The following is a 14,876-nucleotide window of genomic DNA, read 5'->3' as shown; positions in this document are numbered from 1 at the left end:
CAGGAGATGGGGATGAGGAAAGGGTCGGGCAAACAGGAGATGGGGATGAGGAAAGGGAGGGGCAAACAGGAGATGGGGATGAGGAAAGGGCGGGGCAAACAGGAGATGGGGATGAGGAAAGGGTGGGGCAAACGGAAGATGGGGATGAGGAAATGGTTGGGCAAACAGAAGATAGGGATGAGGAAAGGGCGGGGCAAACGGAAGATGGGGATGAGGAAATGGTTGGGCAAACAGAAAATAGGGATGAGGAAAGGGCGGGGCAAACGGAAGATGGGGATGAGGAAAGGGAGGGGTGCAAAATATCCTAACCTGTCAGTGGAGGAGGAGAATGTGGATGATCGGCCGGCACGCATGGAGGTTACAAACTTGTGTCCCAGCAAAATTGGTCGCAGGCTGTGGCGTAGGGGTGATTGTGAACGGGAGATGCTTGAAGCAATGAACATGATTAGGGGAAGGTTAATTAATGGTTATACCATGGTTTTGTCAAAATCATACATGTAGCTTTAATAGAGCAAGAATTTGCCATGTGTTACATGTTGCCATAGAAACAAAAATAAAATGGCTGGTTGCAAGCTATTGGTAATAAATACATAATTTGTCATAATTTCCAAAGCAAAAACAATCTTTATATTTTTCATTATTTGAAAATTAAGTTTAATCTAAATATATACCACATATATAACTATCGTCTGTTTTTAATTCCTCTCTCTCTTTACATGTATTATTCAAAATCATACATGTTGCTTAGAGGAAGAATTTGCCATGTGTCACATGTTTCCATAGAAACAAAAATAAAGTGGCTGGTTGCAAGCTATTGGTAATACACAACATGTCATAATTTCCCGAGCAAAACAAATATTTATATTTTTTCCCTATTAGAAGATTAAGTTAAATCTAAGTACCACATATTACTATCGTCTCTGCTTTAAATTCCTCTCTTTTACTTTTGTTTCTCAATCAACATAAAAACATTTTTTTCTTTTATGATCTCATAAAATTTATATGCTTTCGGTCTTTCACCTTTAATACTGAATTTTCACGGTTGCTATGGCAACGGGTGACCCATCAAATGGGATGAAGATGTACATTACACTTGTTATGTATAGGTTAAGAGACAGAAGGGCGCTAACTTTGTAATTAACGACATGAATTAACATCCTGCATGCTCTATTAAAGCAGACAGAATGTAGGGTGGGTGATAAACAATAATGCAATATTTGTTTTAAATAAAATGTGAAGCAGCATTTCATTTTACTAAAAATAATATAAAGCTTATTTTGTGACTTATCACACATGACACAAAATGATCTTAAACATATATTGACTAATAAAACCAAAAGGATTATAGATACTGTTATATGTAAACTAGTTTAATAGTCATAGGGTCTTTAACTCTTTATCTACAGTTTTAAGTTACTAAACATTATATTGAAGAAATGTTTTAGTTGATTTACATGAATATTTCTTCTTAATAACATATTTGATATTAAAACAGACAACAAAATGTTTTTTTTAAACCTACAACAAACTTCACATGATACAAACGCTATCAAAGGATTTCACAATCATGATTTTCAGCAGACAAACGATTAAAATGCAAAGTAAATTCATGCTCAAAATGCAACTTCCAAATAATCCACACCACTCTTCAAAAAGCAAGAAAAATGGGCATTAAAAGAATTTAAAATGAGCCACAAGCTCGATTTATACCTTCTGTAGTTTGATGATTTTGTCACATTTCTTATAGTAATTTCTTTGCTGAAAAAAATAATATATCATCAATAATGATAGCATACATTTTTCAAGAAGTTTATTTGCCATGGCATTTTTAAGTAATTTAAAAAAAAATGCTTTACCGTATTTGATATTTTTGAGTATAGACACACATTTATTTCATCAAAGTTTGCGTTTATATTCTTATTTTCTTTAAAAATGGAGTCCATGTCACAGTAATTCTGTTTGTTACCTCATGACAAATATCATTTGATTCAATCTATTTTACACCTTCAGTGTTTAAAACTGAGAGACTATTACGGTTCATCCACACATTACCTAAGATATTTCTACTGCACGCTGCTGAATATTTTCACTGTCAAATCTATACATGTATTAAAGTGATCTAGATAAATGAAATCAAACTATTTCAAAGAAACATGTTCCTGTCGAACTTGAGAGAAAACTCATCAATCTAACTCGCTTCCATGAACAATTTAAAGTGAAACCTGTATACAAAGACAAGAATTTTTTAAATAAAATATAGGCAGGTGGTCTTTATGAATAGGTTATTTTAGCATACCATAGGTTTCAATGACAAAATATTTTTGAAGAGAAACAAGGTCTTTATAGATAGGTGATTTATCTATACAGGTGGTCACTTGAGCCGTTTTCAATGTTATATGTAGCATAACAAAAGTTATGAATACCAGTTAATGCATGGTAAAAATATAAATGAAACATTATAAGCATTTTACATGCATGAACAGGAGCAAGATCAGATGATAAGGCAAGCTGCACGTTACGAGAATGCACGTTAGTAATATGTACGGTTAGCACTGCATATATTTCAGTAAGAATGTGTTAAATGTAATGGAAGTTTGACCCCCCCCCCCCCTCCACCCTCCCTGAAGAAAAAAATCAAGAAAAATAAAATAAAAGGAAATCTGTAATTTACCGGGAAAATCTATATTTTCACAATCTTTAACGCCCCACTGCACTACTTAAAGCTAAATGCATCCTCTATATATCAAATTTTGTCTAATCAGTGACCATTGGTCCCCCATGATCCCCTTTTTCTTATGTTAATTGAGAGCTGATTTGATGAGATAACCACCTGTCAGTGACCTTGCAGGGAGGTCTAATACCTCCTGGCCAAACTATTGCAGATGGGCTTTAAGTTGCTGTTATACCTTGTGGACCATATTTTCAGAAAGACTGTATAAAATCAAGAGTTTTTGGATTATTTATTAACCCAAAGACAATTTTAAGAAATTGGGAGGGGTCTGTATTCAGGTGCATAGCAGTAATGCAATACCTTATCTAGATAAATCCTAAATAATATATGTATCTAGTCAAGAATATATTTGCTATGGGTATTTAATTATTATATCAAAGCTGGCTAAAACAGTGTAATGTGGCATAATCATCTAAAAAATACAAAGAACACACAAATTTACAGAATGCAACAAGAAAAAAGAAAAACAATTTAAGCATCTACTTTTTTGTACATGTATGTTCATTTAACTTGGTGGAATTTTAATCTGCAGAGATCTAAATGAGCTCAACAAAGTAAAACACAAGAAAGCTGAAGATAGTGCACTATAAATACATAACAACAACCTGTGCTCCATTCATCTTTGCATTGCCAATTTGATACTAGGCCAGGATGCATGTATTTCTTTCAAGTGGTTTACCTGGGTTTGCAAATTGGCAACTTTGGGGGACACTGTAAAATCTCTTTAATGCCGGCCGTCAATTTTGACCCTAAATAAAGAGAGAGATTGCGAAGGAGTAACAGACATTGATTCATATCCTTACAACAGTTATGCTTTGTGCAATTTCAAATATTTTTTTTTTCTTAATTAACCAAACAATTTCACATATTAAGACCTAAACATGTACAACTAGGAGAGGGAAAATAAAATTGTTGATACTTTTATAAAGAGCAACTCTAAAAATGAATAGTTCCTTAAAAAAATGTGTGTCCGATCTAGCCGTTTAACTCTTGTAACGAAAGATAACTAAAAGTGCAGTGGAATTGAAAATGTGAATGTACAGGGTCCGTCTTCATGATAGTGTTTGAAATTCAGTTGTTCCAACTCTGAAAAAGGTAATAGATTTATTTAACGTATATGTTTATGATTCAATTCTAAATTCTCCCATCTTAAGTTATCATACATGTACTTTCAAGTATTCAACAAGCTAAAAGAAAAGAAAAGAAAGGAGAAAAAAAATACTTTTTTTGTGTTTGTCTATAGATATTTTTTAAAGTTTATTATGTCTGTGCCACACACCCAAAAACAAAATGGCAAACATTTTACTATTTTGTTTTCATAAACTCTTTAATTTTGGCTCTAATGAACCATTTAAACCCAGCTTGGAAAAAATAATAGAAATACTGTCTCTAAAATTGTATGTGATAAACAGCAGGAATTTGGGAGAAAATCATTTCTCTGGTCAACTGAACATTGGCAAATGCATGTAATACCAAATTATAATCTTTGGAAATATATTTTGGGACAAAAAGAGCAAATGGTTTCATAGAAGAAGAATTTGTTTAGAATATGTCAAAGTCAATTAATAGATAAATAGAAAGATGATATAAATAACTTTCCATGGATATCCAATCATAAACATATACAGGTATATCTGTCATGACATGAGCAAGGAATTCTCTGATGGTAAATTATCAAGTAAAAGGTTGCAAATGTACTTTCATATATATATAAAAGAGTCGATCATGAAATAAATACAATTGTTATGCTTGTACCAACAAAATAATGACAGAAAAACCCTAAAAATATGTTTTCATTTTTTCCTTTGAAATAAGGCATAATGAATGTTATGATTGCAAACTGCCAAATATATTCTGTTCCATTTTAGAAAAGTTAATGCACATTTCAACCATAGATATTTGGCAAACTTTAAAATGTTATATAAAATGACATGATAATGCAAAGAACTATTTTAAAATGAATGTCTTATGAAAAAAATTCTCAACCACCCCGATAATAATTGATATAAATTTTTCTTATGTAGTTTTACATATATGTAAATGGGGATAGATTAAGAACCTTTCAAGTTAGTAATAATATAACACAATGAGGTCTAGCTTGCACAAGTCTTTTTTCAATTTGGGGCTCTAGAAGGGAAAGAAACCTCAAAATTAGTAAAAGATTGTTAATTTGTTAGTTGGTATTTCTTTCAGTTCAAGGAAAGGCCAAGTCAATCCAAAAAAGGAAAGGAAATGCAAATTTCATGCACACTTCAGAGTTACAAATACAACACTTTTTCTGATCCAATCAATTTTTAGCATTTGACTTTAAGAAAGAAGTTGAGGTTATGGCGAGGTGACGGGTAAGAAGCAATGGTTTTAATCTTTAATGTTAGATGGGGTAGGGTTTCAGCCATAATTTGTTGAAATTAAAGTATTAGAATAGTTATGGATTTCTGGGATAATGAACATGAAATTCCATCTTTGTTGGATGAGTGCAGTGGTTCTACTGTTTCTGTTAACACTCATTTCTCCATCACTTTGTATCTTTCTCATATACCTCCATGATAGCTCGAGCATCCCTCCCCCTCCCTCTATCAACCACCCCCCTCCCCCTTTCAGCCCACCTCTACATCTTGAATGCCTTTTAAGTGCTTTGATTGATAGCCTTCCCGTGCTTCCCCCCCCCCCCCAAAAAAAAAAAAAAAAAAAAAAAAAAAAAAAATAATAAAAATTAAAAAAAAAAATAAATAAATAAATAAATAAAAATTAAAAAAAAAAATAATAATAATAATAATTTTTTTTTTTTTTTTTTTTTTTTTTAAATGTATAAAAAAAAAATGTAAAAAAAATGTAAAAAAATAAAAAATAAATAAATAATTCAATTTCAATTTTGTATGCTCTTCATGATTTCTTTGTGATGGCCCACTTTACCCTGCCATCTCCATCCCCTTCATTAAACCCAAACAAACAATAAATTGCCCTCTTCAGTTTCCCTTTTAAGAACCCATTTTGATCCCCAGCATTAATCCACAACTATCTCATACACACTAGCTGTCACTCTCCTATGAAGGACCCACTGCCCCCAATTAGTACTCCTGTAGAATACTAAAATTCCCCTCACTATTCAAAATGATTAATTTAAACGCCCCCATTGAGTGCCCCTATCGTAAGCTCACTTCACCCCCCCCCCCCCCCTCCCCCAGCCTGCCCCAGCCTGCCCTTGTCATTAGCCCTCATCTTACCTCCTCCGCGGGGGAAGGGGGGCCATCCTCTCAGGTATTCCCTCATGGGTCGGGGGCGCCGTGTGCTCCGAATGCTCCGGTATGGCGTCGCTCTCCACCAGATCTACGCCCCTTGCTCCTCCTCCTCCTCCTCCTCCAACACCTGCTCCTACTCCACCACCGACGCCCGTTACCATGCCAGGCAAGGGGGTCCTACCCTTCTGGTCGGGGGCGAAGACGGGGCGGGCTCCGGGCAGGCGAGAGTAGTTGCTGGGGGCTGCCGAGGTGTTTCGGGGCGGGATCGGGGGGATGGGGCGGTCAATATAATCCTGGCTGAAGTTGCCCTGGTTTCGCCCGGTGTACGAGACACGCTTTGCCTGAGGATGTGGGTAGGGGAAATTAAATAATGGCATTACATATGTATGACAACTTCATCTACGGTCAAAATTTTAGCAATTTTCACAGATGTTCAAAAACAGAAAAAAAGTTATGAAAAGAAAAAAAATCATTTTGAGATTGTACAAGTGAGAGGATGAGAATGATAATGATGATGAGGGGGAAGAAGACAAAGACGAAGAGGAAGAGGGAGAGCAGGGAGAGGAGGCAGATGAGGAAGAGAAGGAGGAGGAGAAGGAGGAGGAGAAGGAGGAGGAGAAGGATAAGGTGGAAGAAAAGGTGGAGAAGTAGGAAAAGGAGGAGGAGAATGTGGAGAAAAAAGAAAAGGTGGAGAAGAAGCAGGAGGAAAAGGAGGGGAAGGAGGAGGAGGTGGAGAAGAAGGTGGAGCAGGAGAAGGTAGTGGAGGAGGAGGAGGAGGAGGAGGAGAAGGAGAATGAGAATGATACCAGTCGATGATGATGATGATATTGATGATGATAAATGATGATGAGTGTTGATGATAATGATAATGCTACTACTACTGATGAAGAAGATGATAATGATGTTAATGACCATGATCATGAAGATTGTATTGATAATAATGACAACGATAGAAACCTACCGGATCTCTTGCTTTATGTGGTCTGGGAGACCTGGGAGGGGGTGGTTCCATTGGACTTGCTTTGGATCCATTCTCATTCTGTCCAAGATAATAAATAAAAATAAAGACAATGAAACAATTCTGAAAGCAGCTAAAGGTACAAGCAGTGTCCGACTAAGAGCAGTGAGTTGCTGGACCATCATTGTTCTAAATGTGTTTCCTAGAATATCAGACCGTTCCAAACCATTGATGAAAACCAAACTGTAGACAGTCATACAATAATTGCAAGAGATAATGTACATTTACATCACACAAATCCAACTCAAGAGGTACTCTAGGCGCCTACAAATTACCCTGGCTTTTAGCAAGTTGCTCTAAGCCTCTATGGCGTTGCAAGCATTTTAGGAATTCTTTTGTACGCCTTGCCAACAGTTGTTAGTGCTGGGACTATGACTTGAACCTCAAATCAGGTTATCCAGAGTGTTGTCGCATAACCACTAGACCACAGCACCACTACTTTTGTATGTACGTATGTATGTATGTCAATCACTTACCCTATTCGTATCACTGGAAGGCCCATTTGAATTCTCTGAGGAGCCGTTCATTGCATTTAGTCTGGAAGAACCTGGTTAGGTGATACAGAAATATATGATGAGCTTAATCCAACCCAAATAGAAAACTACTCTAAAAGAAAGCAGAATAATCAGAGAAGCAAACTGATGAAAGTTTCAATTAAATCTGACTAAATATAAAAATTCAGGTGTCATATGATTTAGAATTTTGAAGACATGCGTTGTAGAGTTAACCAGTGGAGTTCCTTAATCAAGGGAGTAGTACGATACAGCGATCAGAGGGCAAAGATTAACCTAGTAGCTTGTTTCGGGACAGTTTCAAGTTTCCTCCTATCTTTTGTTGAACTCTCCTCTAGTTCTGAGCATCAAAAACACACAAATTCTACTCCTACCAATACTAAAATGCTCCCTGCTACTGTACTTCAACTACTATGACAGAATTTTTCCCATCTTAAATTCAATACTCCTGCTACATTACTACTTCTACTACTTCTATAATCGTCAACTTACCTAGACTTGTTGGGGACCTCTCTGGCCTCTCCTGGTATAGAACAAAAACAAAAGTAGAATGAAATAATAAAAGAATGATCTTGATTTATGAGGAAGTAAAGCGAAATAAAAAAGGAAAACCAGTCTGGAAACAACTGAATATTCAATTGCACTCTGCAACCCTTGTTAAAAACGAAATGTAGAATTAGATGCAAATGGCAAGAAAAAGAAGAAGAAAGATTTTTTTGATAAAAAAGGGTCAACTTACAGATATATCAGCCCCTCTGCCCCCTCTAGCTGTGCTGGGTGCTATTCCTGAGGAAAAAGAGGGAAAGATATTAAATTATTCAATTCTTTTTTTTCATCCGAGTTCACAAGAATACATGGCAATTTGTTTTGGTCACACATTGTAAAATTATGTAATATATATATGAGAAACTATATATAATAAGAACAAGTAATGTCAATTTTTTAGTATAGTGAATAATTTTTAATAACGGTAGTGTTCTATGACATGACATAGCGACATACAACATTACATGATGAATGATACATGAGAATCAACCTGTTTAATGTATTCAATTTATGGATGGTTCTCAGAACCCCTGGTTTAAATTTGACTATGAAATTCACAGTGCTGTGTATAATGGTATGGCTGTTGCTATGTCTGGCAAGCCCCTTGCAAGGTTTACAACATAATGAATGATATATGAGAATCAACCTGTGTAATGTATTTCATATTATGTATGTTTCTCAGAACCCCTGGTTTAATTCTGACTATTCAATTCAGTGCTGTGTGTAATGGTATGGTTGTTACTATGTCTGGCAAACCCCTTGCAAGGTTTACAACATAATGAATGATATATGACAATCAATCTATTTAATGTATTTCAATATATGCATGTTTCTCAGAATCCCTGGTTTAATTCTGACTATTCAATTCACAGTACTGTGTGTAATGGTATGGTTGTTGCTATGTCTGGCAAAGCCCATGCAAGGTTTTGAGTTGTTACTAGAAACTGTTGTTTATGAAGTATACATAAAATTAATAAATAGGTATAAAAAAGAGACATTCACAAATACATCACAAGGCAGCTGTACACATAAACAAAACTTTTTTTAACCAAACACAATTGACACAATTTTGTGCATAATCTACTAACAAAGCTAGTTCTTGACAACCTGAGAGTTGTCTAAGTAATGTATGTAGACTGGATTCTAAGTATTGAAGTCAAATAAATAAAAAATAACAGGTTAATGGAATAACTCGTCACTATAGGTTCACAGGAAAGAGACATCCATATATTTGAATACGATAGTTAAACCTTCTATTCGCTCAAAGTAATTCTACCTTGAAAAAGGAAACCAAAACAAATGCTGTGAGGTGAAAGTGTTTCAAAGCTGTGATTTGTTGTTGTTGTGATTTGTGTGATTTGTTGTGTTGGGACCCTAAAACATATTCACGGGTTCTTAAATTTGCTCCATTGTTTTCGGTGCACGGAAAGTGCAATTCAGCCAGCTCAAAACACGCATAAGAAATCATGCTTATATTTTCGTGAGTTCTAAAATTTGCGATTGGCAATCTCGGCGCAAAATCCGCGAAAATTAATGTACCGCGAATATTTCTACTTTTACAGTATTACATTCTAACTCAAAGAAAGACATCTTTAGTTTTCATTTTCCGACTTTATCAAAGCTTTGAGATGATTATGGCTGAGAACAATAAGGGCACTTGGTGTACAAAGGATAACTCAGTACTCAGCTGACAAGACATTTCACGAATTAATTTATTGTCACTACACAGAAAGAGCACACTAAGCAGCTTAAAGCGATACTGCACGGATAAAATTTCTGCACTTAAGTGCTGTTTATTGCACAGCCCCATCTCATGGTCAACTTGCCAACAGTGCATAACTCAACGCGAGAACCAACACGGCAGCTAGCTAGGGCAGCAGCAAGTTACGGGACCATACTGCTACAGCTGACCTGAGAGGGCGCTAGAGGGGATATCGAGGCAATGCTTCTTGTACAGAATGGCTTTAAGTGCAGGAGTATGAGATTAATTACAACATGTTCATCTTTTCGTAAGTGCAAAACAACCTAGAGCAACACAAGTAATAGGATATAATGTAAACAACATACATGTGAATGTACATGTCGTGCTTTAAGAATTCCCCTAACATCTAATAAAGTCAACTCAAATCTTTTCACAACAAATTTATTCAGGTAATTTTTTTTTAATGATAACAGTACAGGATAACGTCTGCTACATGTGCGGGCAACAGTGATCAAACCAGGAAATAAAATCACAAACAAATCATAAAGCAAAATCTAGAAGGAAAAAAAAAGAATAGAAAATATTGGAGGAAGTACATTAACTCCGTATTAGGGGTGAGTATGATGCAGATATGAGCATATAGGTTAGGGGAGGAGGGGGAGGGGGGGGTGTAAAGTGCTGATCTAAATTCTGAACAAAATAAGTTAATATAACTCAAATGATGCATAGATAGAGAAAAGGTGGAGGCAAAGAGAGAGGCAAAGAGAGAGAGAGAGAGAGAGAGAGAGTGAGAGAGAGAGAAAGAGGGGGGGGGGGTGAAACAGAGAGACAAACTAAGAGCAACAAACAGACAGACTGCCAGAATAAAAAAGAAAGGTAGGCAGACAGAGAGAAAAACTGAGAAATAGGCAGAAAAACAAACAGAGGAAGAGACAGGAGGCAGAGAAAGAGACAAAATGAGAGACACTAAGAAAGACAAAGAAACAGCAAGAGAACAAGTGAGAGAAATGGAGAGAGGGAAAGAGAGAAAAAGGGAGAGAGGGAAAGAGAGAGAAAGGGAGAGAGGGAAAGAGAGAGAAAGGGAGAGAGGGAAAGAGAGAGAAAGAGATATGGAGACAGGAACAGATATAAAGAGTCAAATGGAATAGGTCAATCAGCAAAATGTCTACAACAAACATCAAAGCACTGTAATGTACACGTAAAAGAACATCAAGGAGGCAAGCGGGAGAACACAAAAACACATGGCAAACTAATATTCAAGCTAAGAAATGATGAAATACCATAAGAATTGGCCGACACCGACCGCAAGGCCGCTTCCTTGTGATGTTTGGATGCTAAAATGAGGATTATAAGCGGATACATGGATATAAATACAAGGTAAATTATGAAGCAAAGTTTGAATGCTTGACAGATGATACCGCCTAATTAAAGTACGAAAAAGGACAGATGAACATTTGCATGAATATGAAAAACACTAAGCATCTTTAAAGATAAACTTGAGTACTGGTGATGCGATTGCATTGTGAAAGAAAAGGTGTGGAATGGATCAGAAAAGTTGATCATATAGCATGTTAGTAATGGTGTGTAATGCAAGGTTCTAGAGTCATCAAAATCATCATAAATTTGGCAGAGTCTTGGTAAAGTAACAATCACTTACACAGATAGATGTATATGGGACAACACACATGGTGTCGGGGCTAGTACTACCCTGATTTCCTTATCTTTCTATGCTCATTACTCAGCCAGTATACATTTTCTTCCAAAATTGTTTGGCACATGACATTTATTTGTAATCTTGAACATTCAGTGTAAGTTTCGTTAGATTCTGTGAGAATTAATTTTCTTTGTTTACCAGAACTCAAGTTTATCTTTAAACTGTTATCAATAAGAGTACCGGTAAACAAAAAAGACGTACTCCAACTGAAATTTAATGATTTTCATTACGTTAATTAATCTTGAGTGCAAAGTGGAATAGTATGTTTGATGTTTGAAATATTCCTGAACGATAAACTAAACTCAATTTGAAAAGGAGCCATAAAGTCAAACAAACTTTGGCTAAAACGATTCAAAGAATTTGAATAACTGTAATGTACATGTAGATTCTTGGTTTCTTGTTTCTTGGTTTATCAGACAGATACAAACACATTCAATCAAGAACCTACAAAAAGAAAATTTTACTAAAACAATGTGTAATTTTACACATTGTCAATTTTTACTCAGAATGTTTTTGTATATCCCCCTGTGTACACACTAATGATAATGAGAAAATTAATGTTTGTTTTGCTCACATGCATATCGATGTGTAAAAGAAAGATAGAAATACATGTACACATACATATCTGTACATGAAAAGCAAGGTAATGTTTCAATCAAACAAACAGAGAAACAAACAAACATGCACTTCATGCAGAAAAAAAAAAAAAAAAAATGTTCATCACTACCAATCACAACATTTGGACTGCATGCAATCTGTTGCTATAATCTAAACTGTTGACATTTTTGCAAGACATCAAAACTCACATCATAGAATCCATGCCATTGTTAGGTAGAGACTTTAACACAATAAAAATAAAAAACCTGTTAATGTGCATGTATTTGCTTGTTCACATACCAGGCAAGGCATGATCTAGACAGTTAGAAAGGTCGATTACCGGTAAATCAATCTTGAACTTGAACTTAAACTTTACTTCTCCACATTCCGTTATATATGACAAATATCAGCAAGACATTACAAAAACTGGCATAAAGATGCAATTACCGTAAGTATCATATCATTATACTACCGTACATTATATTCTCCCCTCAAAAGGGATAGAGAAGAAAATGACATGTGGAATGGGGTGTTGCATAGGCCATTGGCCTTTCGAGGTTTAACTCTGTGCAATAAATATTGTTTTCATAAAGTGATGTCTAATTCAGAATTTGAAGTGGACTGTCTATGAGCTCAAAGGGGTTATGATAATAAATGACAGGCCTAATTATGACACTCAGAATAAAAGGAAAATTAATTACCCTGTTAATATCATTATCAACTCCTTCACATACTAACGATATAGTGCATTTCCCTGAGAGTTTGAAAGTGATATTTAATCTTTTGGACTAATTATGATGAGGTTCATGCACTCATAAAGTGGAGTCTAACTCAAAGGGAATACAATGTTTTGATAAGTTAGTTAATGACAGGCTTAATTAATGACATGAAGAATTGAAACTAAATGGTACCTTTAACCCAATTACAGTAACTTTTTATAAATTGACTTATTCTTAAATTTGTTATTCTGCTGGGCTAAGGCTTGCTTTTAGATCAAGTTGTTTTATGCCATGCAACGTCATCTACCTCTAATATAAGTGTTAACTTCCATACTATCACTTTGTGTGTTCCACAAATTTCTTAAGTTACAAGTGTTAGAGATGTTTGGTTACTTTTGTTTTTAATATATTAGTGATATACAACATCATCTGAGGAGCAGCAAACCAATTTGATTAGCCTATTTGGGGCTCTCCTTACAGGGACTGCTGGTGTAACTAACTGGCAACAATTATCTGGTGATACCTTAACTGTCTTTCATTCACAGTTGCGCAATATAAACCAAAACAAAAAAGGGTTGTACACAGAAACTATCACCTCAATAGAAAAAAGGTATATTATCTGCAGAATAACTGTAAGTTTCTCTCTCTAACTTTCTTAATCCTGATATTTAAAACAATCTTTATGAAAAATAGTGTCATTCCTTAAATCTTAATTTCATGCAGTGTAATCTAACTAAATGTATGTTTTGTTATACTTCATAACTTATGTATCTACAAAACCATATACAAAATTAAACTACTGTATGTCTGAAATAGTGAGGTCATCATCTGTCTTATGGAATAGATTCATTGAAAATGGTACATAATTATGAGTGCATAGAGTATAACACTGATATAAATATGTGACATATTTTTTGTGATTGCTATATCTGTTTTTAAGCACTTAAATTTTTGTGGAAAACTTCTACAGTGATGTGGAGTACGTAGTTCATTTGATGCAAAATATGAAAATCAAAATGTGCAGAATGCCTAATGTGCGGGATTTCAATGAACATAAAAAATAGCTACTACATGTAAATATTTGCATCTGGTAATTTAGCGTTGTGCAGTATTTGGGAAAACAAAACCACTGCAAAATCGAGAAGAAAATTAAACTATGCATGCTGGACTCCCTACAATATATCCTCTGTTGAGAGCTAGAAAGATGGTAACTCTGTAAAAGTACAGTAATACGTGTCTAGCTTCAGCAAATGATGACTTCAAACTCACAATTACATTCAAAGTTAAAAAGTTTCTCAAGTGGACATCGTGAGACAAATTAAACAAGATTATGTCATCGCGCACTCAGCAAATTATTTCAATTACTACAAGTATGTTTAACACAGCATTGAGAATGAATGCAACATAGACTAAGGAGGTACGATAATATAATGAAAGACACCTAACAATGTCGGGCAAGCTTCTGGCTAGCATACAGCTGTCAAGAGAAAGACTTGTTCAAAAAGTATTTTGCATGGAATAAGTAAATAGGTCTATTAAGCACAGATTAGAACACAAATGTAAATAGTGCACACAGGTTTGATCATAATATATTGTTTATATTTCTTTGTGCAGTTCAAAGTTAGCTTTCGTGGCTGCATTACTAAATTTGAGCAAGTTTAAGTGTACAAGCCTTTGAGTGGGGGTGTGATATATGTGGAATTCCAGCAGAGTTTGAGGTATACCTAGACCGTGTATATCACATCCGCGCATGTACCCAGGGTTGGGGTACTGTGTGATGGGCACTTTGGAAGTAGAGCCCTGGGTGAGATTCGATGCTAGAAAATATGCACATATCAAATTTAAAATATCATTAAAATTAATTAAAAACAACAATAATAGCAATAAAAAACACCAATGAGCTAGGATGATGTTAATGATGATAACAACAATGTTATCAATAATAATAATGATGTTAATAACATTAATCATAAAAATACAAATTAAAAAAAAATACTACTACTACTACCACTGCTACTACTATTATTATTACTGTTATTATCATTATTATTCATAAAAACAATAATAACAACAAAAGTTATGTCATTGATAGAAATAA

General features: G+C 35.0%; 1 protein-coding gene across 23 annotated transcripts in view; it reads right to left on the bottom strand.

Annotated features, from left to right (window-relative positions):
• Positions 1-14,876, bottom strand: part of LOC100893256 (phosphoinositide 3-kinase adapter protein 1) — an 86,308-nt gene that overhangs the window by 6,640 nt on the left and 64,792 nt on the right. For 18 of the 23 annotated variants that reach the window (XM_030979422.1, XM_030979424.1, XM_030979427.1 and 15 more), the window contains 6 exons: positions 11,029-11,082; positions 8,240-8,286; positions 7,993-8,023; positions 7,465-7,535; positions 6,932-7,009; positions 5,956-6,311 (listed from right to left, as the gene is read on the bottom strand). In XM_030979422.1, the coding sequence (XP_030835282.1) occupies positions 5,956-6,311; positions 6,932-7,009; positions 7,465-7,535; positions 7,993-8,023; positions 8,240-8,286; positions 11,029-11,082 (637 nt within the window). The remainder of the gene's footprint in view (positions 1-5,955; positions 6,312-6,931; positions 7,010-7,464; positions 7,536-7,992; positions 8,024-8,239; positions 8,287-11,028; positions 11,083-14,876) is intronic. The other 5 variants (XM_030979429.1, XM_030979434.1, XM_030979435.1 and 2 more) reach the window with 1 other exon arrangement.

Source organism: Strongylocentrotus purpuratus, unplaced genomic scaffold (assembly GCF_000002235.5).
Source record: "Strongylocentrotus purpuratus isolate Spur 01 unplaced genomic scaffold, Spur_5.0 spur5_scaffold_10, whole genome shotgun sequence".
In the NCBI taxonomy this organism is placed as follows: Eukaryota; Metazoa; Echinodermata; class Echinoidea; order Camarodonta; family Strongylocentrotidae; genus Strongylocentrotus; species Strongylocentrotus purpuratus.
The sequence above is the reverse complement of the archived record's forward strand: the minus strand, read 5'-3'. Positions and strand labels throughout refer to the sequence as shown.